The following is an 18,596-nucleotide window of genomic DNA, read 5'->3' on the forward strand; positions in this document are numbered from 1 at the left end:
CCCTATGAGCAGAGAGCAGCCCAGGCTGAGACTAGAGCCCAGGTGGCCCCAAGTGTGTTTAGTTCAGACGTGACTCCGATGCCTCTCCATAGGCCAGCCTTCTGAAGACTGGGCCAGGACTCACGCCCCGAGAGTTCCAAGGCCTGGTTGGGCTGGGTGCTAGAGACCGAGGGCATGTCAGCCCAATGGACCACTGTCCTCATGGAGCTTCCAGGCTGAAGCATTGTCCTGCTGGGTGTGCAGAGCTTCTCAGGGCACAAGGTCCTTGTGTCCTTTACATATCCGATTAACTCCCTGGGTACATTATGAGCTCTGGGAAGGCGGAGTCTGCTGCCAAGTCAGCCCTCACAGGGAGGCCCTGCCCAGGGCCCAGAAGAAATGGGCTGCCATTTGCTGACTGGCCCAAGCAGTGTGAGCAGGGAAGAGCATGTTCACTTACTCTACTCCAGGCTGGCCTACTCACTCTGCTCAAGCCCACCTGGTCTCACCGGCCGCTCTACTATCCCATGGGAATGGGTCCTCCTTGCAGCCCAACCTTAAGAATGGGGAGGGAACCTATCACTTTTCCCAGGCATTTAAAAAGGCTTCTCTGGGGGTCATGGTGGTTAAGTTCGGCACGCTCTGCTTCAGACACCCGGGGCCACAGGTTCGGATCCTGGGTGTGGACCTACACCACTCATCAGCCATGCTGAGGAGGTGACTCACATTCAAAGTGAGGAAGACTGGCACGGATGTCAGCTCAGGGCTAATCTTCCTCAAGCATAAAAGAGGAAGATTGACAACAGATGTTAGCTAAGGGCAAATCTTCCTTACCAAAAAAAAAAAAAAAAAAAAAAAAAAAAGAGGCTTCTCTGCTCTAACCAGGCCTCTGGGACAGTATAAGAACAGATTTTTCAACAAGTACATAAGTCTTGACCAGCCTAAGAGAACTGAAAGGAGCAGAAATCAGACCAAACTCAAGGGTCGGCATCGTCAGACTTGCATCCTGGAGCAGGTGAGATAAGAAGCCTTTTGGGCAGCCAGAGGAAGAACCGCCTGGAACCCACACCAGGCCCCCTTCCCAGCTCGCAGCCTAAAATAATGATATTTCTCCATTAGAGACTCACGGCTTCCTTACTCAGAACAAGCCACCAAGGGGGGATCCCTGCGGGCCACGAGGCTCTCAAGAGTGAGAGTGGTGTCTTATCTTCTGTGTGCCTACAGGAGCCTGGCCTGAGAGGAGACTGAGGTTCTGGCCCTGGCTCTAGCCCCAACTTGCCATCTGACTGCTGGCAAGACCCTTTCTTTGGGCTGTATTTGCTCTCTCCAATTCTCCCCCATTTTCACTTAAACTCACTCCAATCAGACGTTGCCCCCACCACTCCACTTGAAACTGCTCTTGTCAAGATCATCAGAGGCTTCCGCACTGCTAAACCCAGAGGCCAATTCTTAATCTTCATTTGAACTTAACCTAGACTGGCTTGCTGACAAAGCTGATCACACCCTTTTCTCTTCACTTGTCTTAAAGGTACAAGACTCTCCTGGTTTTCCTTCTCCTTCACTGACCACTCCTTCCATCTCCTTAGCTAGTCTCTCAACTCCCTGACTTCTAAACAAAGAACTCAGTCTACAACTTCATCTACTCTCTCTTTCTAGGAGATATCTTTTTTTTTAAAGATTTTATTTATTTATTTTTTCCCCCCAAAGCCACAGTAGATAGTTGTATGTCATAGCTGCACATCCTTCTAGTTGCTGTATGTGGGACGCGGCCTCAGCACGGCCGGAGAAGCGGTGCGTCAGTGGGTGCCCGGGATCCAAACCCGGGCCAGGATCCGAACCCGGGCCACAAGCAGCGGAGCACGCGCACTCAACCGCTAAGCCACGGGGCCGGCCCTCTAGGAGATATCTTATCCAGGCTTATTATGGCTTTAAATACCATCCACACACTTGTAAGTCCAGACTGGATCCCTTCACTGAACTCCAGACTCATCTATATCAACCAACATTGCCACCTGCATATCCAACAGGCATCTGTAACTGAGCTTCTGCTCTTCCTCCCCCAAGTCTTCCCCTCTCAGTGATGGTACCTCCATCCTTCCAGTTACTCAGGCCAAAAACCTTGGAATCATTCTTAATCCTTCTTCTTCTTTTTTTTTTTGAGGAAGATTGGCCCTGAGCTAACATCTGTTGCCACTCTTCCTCCTTTTTTCCTTTTTTCTCCCCAAAGCCCCAGTAGATAGTTGTATGTCATAGTTGCACATCCTTCTAGTTGCTCTATGTGGGATGCCACCTCAGCATGGCTTGATGAGTGGTGCGTAGGTCCGCGCCCAGGATCCGAGCATGCGAACTTAACCACTACGCCACTGGGCCAGCTCAACCCTTCTCTTTCTCTCATCCCCTACATTCAATCCATAGACTCTATCTTCAAAATTGATTCAAAAACTAGCCACCTTTCACCACCTCCACCACTACCACTCTGTCTTAGCCACCATCATTTCTCTTTCCAATTTGTCACAATAGCTTCTTAACACTTCTCTTTGTAAGCTCATACTCTATTCTCAAATGGCAGCTGGAACGATCATTTGGAACCTGAGTTAGATTATATCTTTCTTTTACTTACTTCTCCAGTGACTCTCCATCTCACCCAGAGTAACAGTTCAAACCCTTACAGTAACCCACTGGCCCTTTACGACCTGACCCTGAAATGTCTAAGTCAGCTACTCCCCACCCAACCCTCCAACATTCTCTATCTTCCTTCCCTGCTTTATTTGTCTTCATAACACTTATACTATCTGACCTAATAGAAATGCTACTTATTTGTCACTTTGTCTGTCCTAACCAGAATGTAAGCTCCAGGGAAGAATGCATTTAAAAAAAATATATATCTACTGCCATATTCCAGTGTCAGGAACAGTGCCTGTTCCGTAAATATTTGTGAAATGAATAAATGGGTCCCCAGCTCTCCATCTGAGTAGTGGGAGAGGGAGAAGGGTGAAGGGATGGGAAGTAGGCAAGTCAACACCAAAGGTATTTCCCTTATCCACTAAGACTCCTTGCAGGCAAAGCACTCTTTACATTTGTGGTGCTTTTCTACCTGTTGCCACTGGGCGGCAGCACTAAACCAGCAAACTACCAAGGCAGAAGGAGGCCTCAGCCCACTCCTGTGCAAGTGCTCACCTTTGAGGCTAGACACTTGTTGGCCTTGGGTCTTGCTGAAGAGAGACAGCTCATTGGTGATGGACTCCAGCATCTTGACAAAGTTGGGCAGGAAGAGGATGACCTGGACATCATGGTTGGCTAGGTGCCTTCCACAGCTGATACCTTGAGCCCCCTTCACGTGGGGCCCACATAGCAGGGCCACTGTAGGCCTCTGGTGAACATTTTTGGGATTCAACCTGTAACAGAAAGTAAAGTAGCATTATCAGCTGCACACTTGCCAATCCCTTGTACCTTATACCAGACAAGTGTCTCTTGGCACCTGTTACTCCCAGAGTTCTTGATAGTCCCAGGTTGCAGAGGGGGCCAAAATATACTGCAGGCCTGGTCTACAGGGTGGCGTTCCCATTGTCTCACACTCCAGTGTCACTTCATCTGCTGGAGCCTCTCACTGGATAATTCACCCAGATCTTGTTCCATGTAACACTGTTGCTACAACACTGCTTTCTGACTAAGAACACTTACTGTTCTCACTGTGTGACCTATTATGTCCAAACTCTCCTTAGCAGAGAGGCTTTTCCACCTCTGCAGTTTTCTCTGCTCTCCTTCCCCAGCATGCCTGGCTCTACTGCAGCAAGGCTGGTCTCATCATTCTCTCCTGCACTTGGAAGACTCCTTCTTACTTCTGCTCAAACTATGTCCCCTGCCCAGAAAGCCCTTCACTTTTCAAACTCTGACTCACCTCTTCTTTGAGATCCAGCTCAAGGCTCACCTCTTCTAGGATTACTCTGGCTCAATTTCTAAGACACTCAGCAAGTACCAAACAGGATAGTTGTAAATCATCCTCAATCAGTTGCCAGTCCAAGTTCTCTCTACTGAGCTGCCAGTAAGCTAATAAGAACAACGCTGCAGATACTAATAGTACCTATTTCATAGGATGCTGTGTGGATTAATGGACGTACAGCACTCAGAACAGGGCCCGACACACAGAAAGTGCTCAATCGATGCTGGCATCCTTATAGTACTGGTCACAGGGGAAGCAGCAGGCTAGGGATTTCCCAGCCTCCTAGTCTGGCAACTGCCTTGGACACCCCCTTTCTGATGAAGTAGTCACTTCCAACTTCCTGCCATTTAACGTTGAGACCCTTCTGGTCTCAGAGAAGCCACAAGTAAGTAGGTTTGGAGGATTAGCCCTGGAGCTATGCCCAACTCACAGGCAGTACAGTCTGCCCCCAGGGCAGGAAGGTAGGGGAAGACGACAGGAAGAAACAGGCTTCGGTCCCTGCTTAGGAGAGGAGCAGGCACAGTCACTTACCGTCTCCCAAAAGAAGGAAGATGACAGATGCTGTGGAGCCAGAGAGGAAATCTCCGCCCTCCCAGTAAATTTGGGGGAATTTAGCAAAGTACTCTACAAATACACCAAACCATTCACTTCCCCCACTATATTTGCATTTTAAAGAAATACGATGAGTACTTCTCCCTTCTAACAGATACTGCAGAGTTCTGGAGTCTGTCTCACCTAATGGATTCCCCCTCTCACAGAGGCATCCACCATCAGAGGACTCAAAGCAGACCATGGCACCCACATACCCAACAGCAGGGGGCAGAGTACAGGCGCTGGAAACAGACCTATCTGGATGGGAGACCAGCAATGTCACGCAGGGCAAGTTTTTCAGCTCTCTGAGCCTTAGCTTGCTCATCTTAAAACACCGAGCTACTATTTACCTTCGAGGTGAAGTTATGAAGATCAAATTAAATGCTGCTGCACAAGCACAGTCAGAAACTGCATGGTACTTGACATACATGAAACTGACTACTAACTGTGCCAATCTTTCTCAAAGGAAAACTAGCAGCTGCTGCAAAGGACAGAAGATGGCCCTTCTGAGAGTTCAGACACTGAGAGAAAACACAGGTGCAAGGACAGCCAGCCCCAAGAAGCTAGCTAGAGAGGAATGTGACTTGGTGAGGACATTCAGACCCTGCCCCCAAACTGCTGTTTCTGGGAAGCCACTCTGATGGCCTCAAATACTCCTGGAAAGAGCTTATTCCCGGAGCTGCCCCAGTGGCTGTTCTGGGAGGAGGTGCAGCAGTCACCAGCCTGAAGACCTGATGCTCCTTCAGAGGCAGCCTGCACTACTCGCTCCTTTGGGGGTCTCCACTGGCTCTTCCCTGGCACAGGAGAGGCCAGGGATCCAGCCTGGTTGGCAAGCACACCTAAATCAAGGGACAAGGAGGAATGAACACCCCTGCAACTCTACAGGGCAAGGGGAGTGGAGGGGCAAGGAGAGGAAATCTCACAGCCAGCTTGGATCACTTTAGACACCACTCTGCCATGAGGTTGCCAACATCCTCCTCTACACTGAGAAATCCAGCAGACACTCTCAACTCTAATTTTGCCTGATCTCTCAGCAGTACCACTGGAGACCATTCCTGTATTCTTCAAACACTGTTCCTTTGGTTCTTAAACACTACCCCTCTTAGTTTTCTTACCTCTCTAGCTTTCTTTCTCAGCCATTCCGGAAGGCTCTTCATCTCTAACCCTCCTGAGAGGATCTCATCTATTCTTACACCATCTACAAGCTAATGACTTCCAGATCTCTATCTTTTGCTCAGATCTTTTCCTAAACTTCAGATCCAGACTGTTAATGGTCTATGTGGATATCTCACAGGATATATCTCAACATATCCAAAACAAAATCCTCCATCTCCCTCAAACATGCTCCTCTTCCCATGTTCCCCACTCCAGGGAACGTTCTCACTACCCGCCAGGTATCCAGGCTAGAAAGCCTGAAGTCGGTGATCACCAATACTCCACTTTCTACCACTTCTCACATCCAGTTACCCTGCCCTGTTGATTTTACTTAAAAAATATCCCTCATCTATCTACTTCTCTGATCCCTACTTCCTTGGTTGGGGCCACCATCATCTGGCCTCTGGCTCAGTTTTCTAACTAGTCTCACCACCCTCAGTCTTGCTTCCACTCAATCTATTCAGCCAAGCCATCTTTTTAAAACACAAGACTAGTCATTTCACTGCCCTATTGAAATCCTTTGAGCAGCTGCCTACTGCTCAGCTGTACTAAAGCCCTACTTTCTAGCCACACAGAATGACTTATGGATCCCTACCACTTCCCATGGGCTCTCAATTCTCTCTGCCCTTGGCACATGCTACTCTCGAGACCTAGACTACTTTTCCCCCTTCCTGCTTGCCGCTGTTAATTCTCCCTTGCTCTGCAGGACTTAGCTTGGATGCCACTGTTCTAGGAAGGGTGACTGGCTTCTCCAGCACGAAGTAGAAATGTGGCTTCCTGGAGAACCTTGTTTCCTCCAGCCCAGCACTGTACTTTCTAGAGACCTCACCAGGCTACTGGAGGGCAGGAGCAGGATTTTATTCTTCTTTGTAACGCTTGTGCTAGCACAAGGTCTGGTACATGGCATCAGTAAATGTCCACAACTAAAATTAAGTACTGTTCCTGATAGATGAGCCCAAGGGGCAAATGGGAAGGTGCCAAACTCCAGCTCTCCCACCCAGCTGTCAGGGTGGTTGCAGAAGTGCTCTGGTATGGAACTCAGGGTTGATTTGTATTCCAGCCCCTTTGAGTGAATGACGAGTGCCAAAAGCTGGGTCTCTGAGAAGCTTCTTTGAAGGCAGGCCTCTGGTAGTCAGCAGGAGTCTCAAAGTCAGACAGCTGTTACCAGGAAAGAAAGGGTCAAAGGGCGGCTTGCTGGAAGAAGAATAAGGCCTTCCAGGAGATGGGCAAGAGGGGCAAACAAAAACCTTGCAGCATCCAAGAAAGTGACGAGCAGGAACTGTCGGACGAACTCGCTGTGTGTGAGGCACTGTGGTGGTGCCTTGGCAGAGTAGCATTACCCCACACTCAGCCCCGCCAGTCCAGAGGCATTTACCTGTTGGGTCCTCCAAGCAGGGTCAGTGCCATCTGACTGGCACACACGCCCGTCATCTCTAGTCTCCGCTCTAGAGTCAACCCATGCTTCTCCGCAACAGACAACAGCTTTTTATGCAGCTCATAGGAAACGCTTGGGACGACCAGGCCAGAGTCTGCAGTTCAAAAGGAGGTGAGGAGAGAAAGGTAAAGTGATTACAGGAAACCAGGTCCACAAATGGGTGTGCTTGATCCAGGATTCTGTGCAAGCTAAGACTGCAAGACTGACCGTCCTCTGGCCCATCTGCCTAATCTGGGATCTAGGCATGCTCTGCAGCCCTCCAGAGCTCCAGCAGTGGGTGGGGAAGTGAGTAACAACTTGCTCAGATTACCAGAGAGCAGGGCTGAACTTAAGCTCTCTTAGCAAGTTTAGCTTTAGACCTCGAAGGCCAAATCCACCAAGATGTATTTGGTACCACCAAGAAAAGGCCGGCACAGAGCATGTAAAAGCAATTTATCAACCACATTAGAAGAGAACATGCTTTTCTCAAAGTGGGGGAAATGCCATTCCTGGCAATGGGGTCTTCCTTAGCAGCAGACCCCTTATCCTTCCCCAGAAGTAGAACACACACTAGCTAACCCTCCTGACCTCGCGGTTCAATTTCAAGGTAGGATGACTTGTTCATCCTACCTGTTCCCCACTTCTTCCTCCTCTTCCTCTCTTCTATTTAGCCCTTCCTCTTTGCTTAAGAAATTCAGCTAGAAACTTGTTTTCTCAAATAATTTGTCATTTTCTCCCCATCTGGGGTGAATGTGACCCAGTACTCACAACACAGGGAAAGAGTATATGGAAAGTAACCCATGGCTTGCTGTAAGCTACTCAGAAGAATCTTGGACATTTTATTTACCATAAACAAAGACAACTCTATAAAGGGAGAATCACAGTCATTGAAAGTACACCATGGAAAGTACTTGGTTTTACAAGGCCCAAGTCTGGCACCTGGTACACTTTAAGGCATCTGTGGTATCATATGCATCAGTATCAACATACTAGGTACTGTTTCAGGGCCCAGAAAACCAGGACAGGAAAGAAACAGCAAAGTCAAAAATTGTGATCTGTAATCAATAGCTCTTGCCTTGAGAAGCAATGCCATCTTACAAATGCTAAAAAGCCACAGGCTGGCCCCAAGGGAGCAGACTCTGCCAATAGCCCCAAGTGGACTCACTGGCCGACAGACCAATACACACAACTCCACTTAGCAAGTCATCGTGGGACTGCATGTAATTAGTTTTGTCTGGCTGGATAAGATGCCTTTTTAGATCCTGTGTCCTCACCTATACTGGACTGTAAACTCCTCAAAGTAGGGAAATAAGTCTTTTACTTCTTTGGCCCCACCTCTTCAACTTGTCTCAGTTATATTTATTCAACAGGGCCAAGTTCTCATCAGGTACCCAAACATATAAATGATGCAAACCTAGTGCTATTTCTGGTCTGGCCTAACTCTAAAGTAGAAGGTCTGAGTAAGTTCATCATCATCATTCTGTTGGTTTCAGAGCCCTGTAGAGACAAACCTATCTTCCTCACTGATCATTTCAGGAGAAATTTCTTGAGGTTCTATTGAGTGTCCAGTTCTGCCTATATCGATTCCTAAAACCAGACAGAATGAGGCTATGGCTATACATTTTAACAATAGGACTCCAAACACAAAGACTGAACCTAAAGCACCCAGGTCTATATCTCTCAAGGGAGGGCAAAATAATAATAATTTAATGTAACGATAATAAAAAATGTCCACCTATTGGGGCCGGCCAGATGGCGCAGCGGTTAAGTTCGGGTGCTCCACTTTGGCGGTGGCCCAGGGTCCCCCGGTTCGGATCCCGGGCACAGACCTACTCACTGCTCATCAAGCCATGCTGTGGCGGTGTTCCATATAGAAGAGCTACAACTCTACAACTATGATACACAACTATGTATTGGGGCTTTGGGGAGAAAAAAGAAAAAAAAAAAAAAGGAAGATTGGCAACAGATGTTAGCGCAGGGCCTATCTTCCTCAAAAAAAAAAAAAAAGTCCACATATCAAAATTAGCACTGTCCTTTTGGTTAACTGAGCCCCTCTACCTGCCTGAGTCCCAGGCCCACCTCGGGCAGAGACAACAAACCGTGCCATTAGGAGTGCTGTCTCTCCTCCCACCCTTTCTGATTTGTCAGTTGTTGATGTCCCAGGTGCCACTGGTGAAGGCTGCAGCCTGACCTTGCATGTCAACAGCTGATTAAAACAGCCATTTTTATGGCCTGCTCCAGACATATTATCAAAACTAATTAGGAACCATTGATAGTAGTGTGAAAAAGCTGAAGGAATTCTCAGGAGTCCTAAGCCACTAACAACCCTAAACCTGTCAGACAAGTCACGCACCTGCCTACTTCAAATACCCTATTTACCTGCAAAGTCACGCAAGGGAGAGCTTCCCCTCAAGTCTGCATTTCTTCACCTATTTATCAGATGAATTTGAAACGGGTCAGGGAAGTGAATATTGGGCCTGCCACCCTACAAACCAGGCTTTCTCTCTGGCTCTACGTCTTATGCTGTGTATACAGGCACTCTCTCTCCCGCTGAGGCTCCCTGGGGGCAGGCTGAAGCATTTTCTGGTACAAAACTCATGGTGCAGGGAGAAGAGAACTTATCCCACTGTAGTGTCAGCCCTGACAGTTTTATTATTGTTTTCTTTTTTGGAATGCAAGTACCTGACTTAAGCTTTGATTGCCGAGGCATCCACTTCAAAGATGGCTACGGCTATCTCAAACGCATTGCCAGCCACATGACTAGATAAAGAGCTGAGACTCCTTTGTTTCAGAGATCTTGGTGGATTTCAATAACTGACCACTTGGGCTACTTTTTTTCTCTTCCTGCTTAAATTCCCACTCATATGTTTTAATTTTATTTATTTATTTATTTATTTTTCCCCCAAAGCCCCAGTGGATAGTTGTATGTCATAGCTACACATCCTTCTAGTTGCTGTATGTGGGACGTGGCCTCAGCATGGCCAGAGTAGCGGTGCGTTGGTGAGCCCACGGGATCTGAACCCGGGCCACCAGTAGCAGAGCACGCGCACTTAACCGCTAAGCCACAGGGCCAGCCCCCCACTCATATGTTTTAAACTCACCAATAAAGAGTGAGCCCACGAAACCCTAGGCCCCCACTCTCGACCCCAATAAAAGCAGAACCCCAGGCCCGTTCTCTCTCTCTCTCCCCCTACCTGTGACCTCTTGTGTGGCCCCAGATGTGCTAATGTAATTCCAGGTCTTATAAGTAATAAACCTTCATTTTTTCAAAGTTTCCTGATGGTTATTGCTCAAAGGCATCTTGCAATCATAATAAGAACCATAAGCAGTGGTCCAGCCGCAACACTGGCTATCGATAGGCTGAGACTTGCACAAAACACCCCCCCCCGCTGGCTCGATACTGCAGCTGGAAACTGCGTGTCTATCTCCTCTGATCTGTGTTGGGGAGAAGGGGCACTGCTGACGACCTGGCATATTCTGTAGCCTAGGGAAAGAGAAGGCCAAGAATCTTGTCTGCTCAGTCTGCCAGCTGCAGACTAGGACTCCAGTCTACTCTTTTCTGATTGCTTCTCTGAAAGAACACGCAAGCACACAAAATGTTCCTTTTCAACATTTACACACAAAGTCCAACCAGTCAGACTGGCTTATCAGAAACAGGCAGAGGGAATAAAATAAACTCCAACGGAAGGGAACCAAGAACATAGCGTGTAAACTGCAAACAGTAACACTGCCAAAGCCAGAACACGGGCCAAGCTTAATTATGTTTGAGTTGGAAGGTGGATCTTTATTGTTGGGGAATCAAGGCAGTAAACTCAGTTGGTAGGGTTTCTCTTAATATTAATATGTATTTTACAGCTGTCGAAACAAGAAAGGGAGACATAATTATAGCCAGTTCGTGACAAGCAGAGCACTTCTTAGGATCTGATTAACCTTAGAGTATCAAGGAAAATGACTTCAGCATACTGAGTACAGGCCAGAGGAGAAGACTCCTCCTCCCTGCACGACTCATCCCATAGCATGAGTCTAGGGCTACAAAACCCAGGGGCCCAGCCACCGCCCATGCCTGCTGCAGTCTGCCCCTTCTTCGTGTCTTCATCACTTCCACACTGCTCCTTCCAGTATATACTATTTCAGGTCTTTCCCTCCCTTATGGACACATATGCATGTTCTCACACCCTCCATCACACTTCTCCATCCTTAGACACTCTCTAGCACCACGTCCAAGCCTTCCCCCAGAAGCTTTTGCATGTACATCCCTCCCTGTCCTTCAAATCTCCCAGCCTTTCTGCTGTGTAACAAGACTCTCATAACAAAAGTGCCGTCTCAGATCTAAACTCAATCCTCACACTGACATGGCCCTTTAGTTGGAAAGGCTGTGTGTGTCCCATGTCTTATCATTGAGGAGCACAGCTCATTAATGGGCATGGGGATTTCTCCAGGACTATGAATTCTGATTCCATTCTGTGGTGGTCACACAATTGGGTGATGATATCATACTGGTTCTTTTTTGGAATATAAAACCACTGGTAAATTCATTCCCTCAGACCCACAATGTACAGACAGCCCCTGCAGATTTACATTAAAGCTACCACAAAACGCAATTTTGAAAGACCGATTCGTTATAAGAAGCCTAAATACCCCTTATACTCTTTATTAGGGTCCACAAGGCCTCCCATCATCTGCCCCTGTCTACCTCACCCCCTTTACCTTTCACCCCAAACCCCACCATGCTCCAGGCACCTTTGGTACCTTCTGGTTCCTAAACACTCCAAGTTCCTTCTGGCCTCAGGAAGCATGTGCCTCTCCTGGCATTCTCTTCTCTCTTCCAATGCTAGCCTCCCACACACACACACAGAAGGCTGCTTCCTCATTCTTCAGGTCTCAGCTTAAATATCCCTAACTCAGCATGCTGCTTATTTCCTTCATTACACTTAATATAATTTGTAAATAACTCTTCTTTTTGGCCTATCTCCTTCACTAGACTGTAAGGTCCACAAGGGCAGTAACTGTGTCTGTCTTGCTCACTGCTGTATCCCCTTCTTCTCCACTGTGCCTTCAGTGCTAGCACAGTGCCTGGTGGAGGGGCTACATAAATATGTTGAATGAATGAATGAATGGGAGGGAAACCTGTACCTGTGCCTCAGGGCATTCCATTCTGCAGCTGGATAAGAGCACAGCTGTAACCAAAGGCAAGTGTGGTTATGATGTTTCTGACTCTTTCCTCATCTCTTCCTTCCCCCATTTACAACAATTGTACCAATACCCCCGTCCACGCTGGACCTCATTCCTTCAGGTTAAAGCTCCACTGGAACAAGCTTTGGACTCAAGAGGTAAAGGACTTCCCAAGATTACTTATTAATTACAAAGGCGAAAAGTATCCACACGATGAAGAAATCTGGTGGACACCACCTTATCAAGTGATCGAATTTAGCCCCAGTGATGGGACAAACTGACATCATGTATTTGATGATGTGATGCCCCGAGAGAGACAGAACCCAACCAAAATCCTGGAAAAAATGTGTAACATGAATCATATCAAAAGGAAACAATCAGTAAAGCAAAACTAAGAGGTATTCTGCAAATCAACTGGCCTAGATTCTTCAAATGTCAGTATCACAAAAGACAACAGAAGTTGTGGGAACTGTCCTGGTTAAAGGAAAAGAAACAAGAGAGATATGACAACTAAATGTAATAGACAATGGTAAAAAATACAGCTATGAAGGACATGACTGGGATGACCGGAAAGTTTTGCATATGGAGTGTACATTAGATAACACTTTTGTATTAATTGTAAATTTCCTAAGGGCAATCTTGCAGTGTGACTGTGCAGAGCAATATCTTACTGAATACACATGGAAGTACTTAGGAGTGGAATGTAATGAGTGCAACTAAATCTCAAACAGTTTCGAGATCTGTGCATCTGTGTGAGTGTTCATGTATTTATTTATATAAAGTAAATGTGGCAAAATGTTAATTAGTGAATCTAAATGAAGGGTGTATGGCTGTTCATTATACTATTCCAGTAACTTTTCTGCAAGTTTGAAATTTTTTTCAATATAAAAAGTTGCAGAGAAAAAAGAGAGTTAAGTGTCTCCAAATATAATCAACAGATGTTTTTAGAGTAATAATACATTAAGCCAGTGATGGGGTGGGGATGGCAGGAGATAGAGAAAATAAAAAGTATGAAAACAGACCCTGTTCTCACAGTCTTACAATTTACCTGGAAATAAAAAATGTATATGTGCAGATATCAGAGAATACACCACAATCTTAAATTGTGTCATCCTGAACACAACACGAACAAAGTTCCAGAGGCTGATGTGAGTGAGGCTAGCATACAGTAGTGGGCAGGGCCAGACTTCAGAAGGCTTTAAAAGCTGAGCTGTTTTATGCAGGATGAAGTTGACAGGGACAGAAGATGAGGGCAGAAAGACCATGCAGAATTGATTTCAAGGGACATGGGGAACCTATGGGGTAACACACGAAAACTAAAAGGTCATGATAATTTCAAGGGAGATTTTGAAGGAAGAAGAAAATCTGGAGCCAGAATGAAAACTGAGGATAAAGGAAAATTCCCTGCCAGGGTTACTACAGAAGGAATCACCATGTCTGCTATTAAATTAGAAAAAATGGCCTCCAGGGTCCTTTTTTTGTTTGTTTAAATATTTGCTTATTTATTTATTTAGTGTGTGTGTGTGAGGAAGATCAGCCCTGAGCTAACATCCACGCCAATCCTCCTCATTTTGCTGAGGAAGACCGGCCCTGAGCTAACATCCATGCCATCTTCCTCCACTTTATATGGGACACCACCACAGCATGGCCTGACAAGCGGTGCATCAGTGCGCACGCAGGATCCGAACCCAGGCCGCCAGCAGCAGAGCGTGCGCACTTAACCGCTATGCCACGGGGCTGGCCCCCAGGGTCCTTTCTAGTTGTGAATTTTTATGAGAAGGAAGAGGCGAAGATGGCCCCAAAATTTCATGCTGGACACTTAAAGAATGGTGATTCCACTGAAAGAAATGGGAATGCCAAGGAGTCAAGGATATGGGTGGGGGTGAACGACTGACTTAGCTTTGATATGCTGAATTTAAAGAGGATGGTAGGTACATTGAAATCAAACTCTTTCCTCACTCTGGCTAGACACTTGTGGCTCTGAAATGGCAAGAGGGCACATATTGGTAAAGTGGTCACATTTGCAGAGATCAACTCAGTTTCTAGAATGACAAATTGGCAGCTTCATCAAAAACTCAGCTATCAGGCCATAATGTGCTAGGCTCCAGCTCCTCCAGCCCTTAGCCTGAGCTTAAACTCTTAAATTAAAACTCTGGCAACAAGTTGCCATGAGACCTTTTCCAGTAGAAAGACTGCAGGAAGCACAAGTATTCACCACTGGGAGAAGAGTCTAGCCAAGACACCTGTCTTAAGAGTACAGCTCTAAAACCTCATGACATTGCCAATGACTACAACCAAGCCCTTCAGTCCTATGACAAGTGTCCACCTGATTACCCAGGCCCAGAAACTCTGAAGGACTCCATGTTAAAGAGACTGACTACTCCCTCTACTCCTGGCACTGGAGGATCTGCTAGAACCTGAGGTTCCCCAAATCAACCACGCTGCTGTCAAGGAAGTCTGCCTACAGAGACACAATTTCAGAAACTGGGCTCATTAGCTCTGCTCAAGGAAAAGTTGTGGCACTTGGTGCAGGAGCACAGGTGTATTATTGTAGGTGTCCTGGTCCAGAACACCTCCTAGAATTTACTTCCTGATGTCTTAGCGGTTACTTCCTGTGGCTTAGCGGTTAAGTGCGTGCGCTCCGCTACTGGTGGCCCGGGTTCGGATCCCGGGCGCGCATCGATGCACCGCTTCTCCAGCCATGCTGAGGCTGCGTCCCCCATACAGCAACTAGAAGGATGCGCAACTATGACATACAACTATCTACTGGGGCTTTAGAGGAGGAAAAAAAAAAGAGGAGGAGGATTAGCATGAATGTTAGCTCAGGGCTGATCTTCCTCACCAAAAAAAAAAAAAAAAAAAAAAAAAAAGATAAGCAATGTAAAAGAGGTGCCTTCCTGGGAATGGCATCCTGTAGCACCTGGTCTAACCTGTAAACACAAGATGGGGAATGGAGTGGGGGTGAGGCCTGTGAGGAGACCAAGATAGGAACCCATGCAGGTTGGGTCTCTGGTTTGAGAAGGTAATAAGATCATGACCAGTTCCACTGCAACAAACACTTGATTCTCTGAATAAGGATCCTGATCGGGAGCACGACAGCTGCTGAAGGGGCCTCACTATCCTCAAGGTAAAATTCTTCAATGGCCACTTCTAAACTCAAAGACTTATTTCTTCCTGGATTCCTTTTGAACACATACACAAAACCAAAGCAGATTTCCTGATTACCTGTTCTTCAGGAGATAAAAACACTGGTCTTGAAAGCATTAGAATGCTTCTTGAGGGACTCCTGGTGACAAGAAGCAGAGGAAGGCAGCCAGGGCTCAGAGGCAGAAACGGAATGCTAGCTGTGGAAGACAACTGCCAGCCTGGAATGGTGAAAGCCAAGCTTGTCTTGAGAGCAAGATACATCCCCACTGAAGCTCAAAGACTTAGCTAGCCAAGGTGGGAAGAGTAAAGAGTCAAGCCACAGGAACAAAGCCACCGTGCCTTCACCAGCTGTTCCCCTTCAGAGTGGGAGCCAGAACTGCTTTTACCAAGAGAAATGAGTATGAGTAAGTGACGCTGGATCCAAAAGGAGCTCAGACTGGAATGCCTCACTGAAACTTTGACTTGATCCTTTTGCAAGACAGTAAATAGTAACTCTACTTCAGGTCACCCTCATACACTTGTTGCTCCCCAAATCTCAGCAGACACATAGTGTGGAGACAGAAGAACATCCTTCAGGCAAAGCAGACGGGACAACTGTGGAGACTTGGTGCCTGCACCAATAACACCCAGTGCCTCCCATTTGGGCTTCTATATACTGGAGGACAGAATGGAAAGGCCACACAGTGGAAAACAAATGGCAGAAGTTAAGTAAGAATTCTACCCAAATGGAAGTGCTCTTGAATAAATACACCTAAGAAGAATTTATTAGAACCCAGGAAATGAAGCATTCGAGACACTTTAAAGTCATTCTGACGAAAGTTTTACTGGAACACTTAACTCCAGTAAAACGGGGATAACACTGCAACCTCATAGAGATGCCATGAAAATTAACTGACATAAGCACATGAAGTGCTTAGAACGGTGCCTGCGACACAGTAAACAACCAAAGAACACTTGATTTTATGACATTGATGATAATGATGTTGCGTTTCCTGAACCAGGCTTCCACGTTCCCCTTTCTGCCACCTCTAAACCTTGTACAGATTTCCATTATTTGTTTACACATTTGGTTAGCCTATATGCTAAGGCCCCTGACGTGATGAACCATGACTTACACAGAGTATCAAGAATGGTGCCTGGCATGTAGAAATTCTATAAATGTTGATGTTTTAAAATAACCTCACTGAGGCAGCTTTCCAATTCACATTTGAAGTCAAATACTGAATGAATAACAATTATAAGCCAAGCATTTTGCTAGCTGCTTTTCCACATGATCTCATTTAATTATGTATTATCCCACTTTACAGATAAGGAAACACGCTTCGTAGCCTCCATTTGGCTACATAACTCAATTCCCTGACTCCACAGAAGCGCCCTCACTGAAGCATTTAATAATTAACAACTCCCTCTCCTCTCTATCCCTCAGTGTGGCAACTCTATTTACTCTCTCTGGGCTCAGCCACAAAGCACTGCAGGAAGAAAATCACAAAACTACATAGACTTGGCCCACTAACTCACACAAACTACAGTCATGCGTCGCTTAACGACAGGGATATGTTCTGAAAAATGCGTCATTAGGTGATCCTGTAGTTGTGAGAACATCATAGAGTGTACTTACACAAACCTAGATGGTATAGCCTACTACACACCTAGGCTATATGGTACTAATCTTATGGGACCACCCTTGTCTATGCCGTCCGTCGTTGACCAAAATGTCGTTATGCGGCATGTTGACTGTACACTGAGACTCTCCCTGCCATTCTTCCTGCCCCACAGGTCCAATGCCTCTGAATCCTCTCACTCACTCAACTCCTTTCCACCTATTTTCTATCACCAAATCCTATCAAATTCCCTTTTGTCATTTCTCTCATATCTTTGTCTTCCTCTCCATTCAGAGGCCCAAATCCCTGGTACATTAGTTATGACATGAGCCTAACTTAACTGGTCTTCTGCTCTGGTCTCTCTCTCCTCTCATTCTACCCTGAATCCTCTCATGAGACCAGTCTTCCTAAAGAGTAAAAGTCTTCCTAAAAGAGATTTTGGATCATGTCATTTTCAGAATCCTTCAGTTGTTCCCCAAGGCCACAGGATGAGGATAGCATTGACACACAAGGCTCTCCGTGCTCTGGTACAAAGCTATTTTTAATTCCGCCTACTCCCCACACAAACTCTGTGCCCTGGCCAAACCAGCCAATGGCTAATCTCCCACACAGCCCTTTACTCACACTATTCACCGGCACCTGCCCAGCCTACCCACAAATATCCTCTTCCTCTCTGCCTGGTGAAATCCTGCCCATGCTTCAAGGGTTCTATCTTGCTCCCTTTGTGAAGACTTCCCTGATCAGCCCAGCCTTCAGGACCTCTCGTGTCTCTCAACACCCAGTGCTCTTAATATCCACACTCTCGCTGGACTCTGGGCATATATGGTATCTTTCCATCTCCAAGTACATTTTAATAACTTGAAGGCAAAGACCATATTAGGGCGGCTTACACATAATAAGCACAGTATTTTGACTGACCCAAAATATCTTAAGTATCTCTTTTAGAATATTAAGAGTGTTGAGCAAAGATTCTTCTCTGAAGCCCTGCCACTCTCCTAACCATTGCTCTTTGGGGACCTCTTACCACTGAACACCGAGTGCTCACACACATCTAGCATTTTATAGCCAAACTTAACACACATGTATGTGACCACTGGATACCATTATTTAGCAAGGTAGGTCCAAGCTGGAGGAATGTCTGACAATCCACGACTGTTGGAGACAGCAGCACTGTCAAAAGACCCAAAAGAGCTTTCCAGAGAGAAAAGATTTGGGTTAAACAAAGAGCTAAATTTAGTTGCTTCCTGAACATGTTTTTCCAATCAACAGTCCTTTTATAACACTGCTCCCTACCACACACACACACATACACAGTTGGCAGAGTATTTCCATGAGGAGTACGAGTAATTAGAGAAGAATGGCTTAGAAACTGTTAACAGCACTTAGCATGCAGTCCATGTGTAGGATACTAGCAGCAAGCTGTCGGAATCCTAAAACCAAGCCATCACCCAATGGGTAGTAAACATGTTGTTCTTCCTTTGCGACTCGGGGGATTAGCAGAAATAAGGTATTTGGGGTTCTAGGACATGAATGCCACAGGCTAGACTGGGGAGCCATCCAGGCCACTCTCCACAACTGCTGATGTAAGCTGGTTCAT

The 18,596-nt window shown here is 46.4% G+C and overlaps 1 protein-coding gene across 2 annotated transcripts in view; it reads right to left on the minus strand.

The window, feature by feature from the left end:
• EDC3 (enhancer of mRNA decapping 3) overlaps positions 1–18,596 on the minus strand; it is a 57,328-nt gene that overhangs the window by 453 nt on the left and 38,279 nt on the right. For both annotated transcript variants that reach the window (XM_058542072.1, XM_058542071.1), the window contains exons 5-6: positions 7,041–7,194; positions 3,157–3,374 (exon numbers count right to left, since the gene is read on the minus strand). In XM_058542072.1, coding sequence (XP_058398055.1) covers positions 3,157–3,374; positions 7,041–7,194 — 372 coding nt within the window. The remainder of the gene's footprint in view (positions 1–3,156; positions 3,375–7,040; positions 7,195–18,596) is intronic.

The sequence above is a fragment of the Diceros bicornis genome, chromosome 5 (genome assembly GCF_020826845.1).
Source record: "Diceros bicornis minor isolate mBicDic1 chromosome 5, mDicBic1.mat.cur, whole genome shotgun sequence".
Taxonomy (NCBI): Eukaryota; Metazoa; Chordata; class Mammalia; order Perissodactyla; family Rhinocerotidae; genus Diceros; species Diceros bicornis.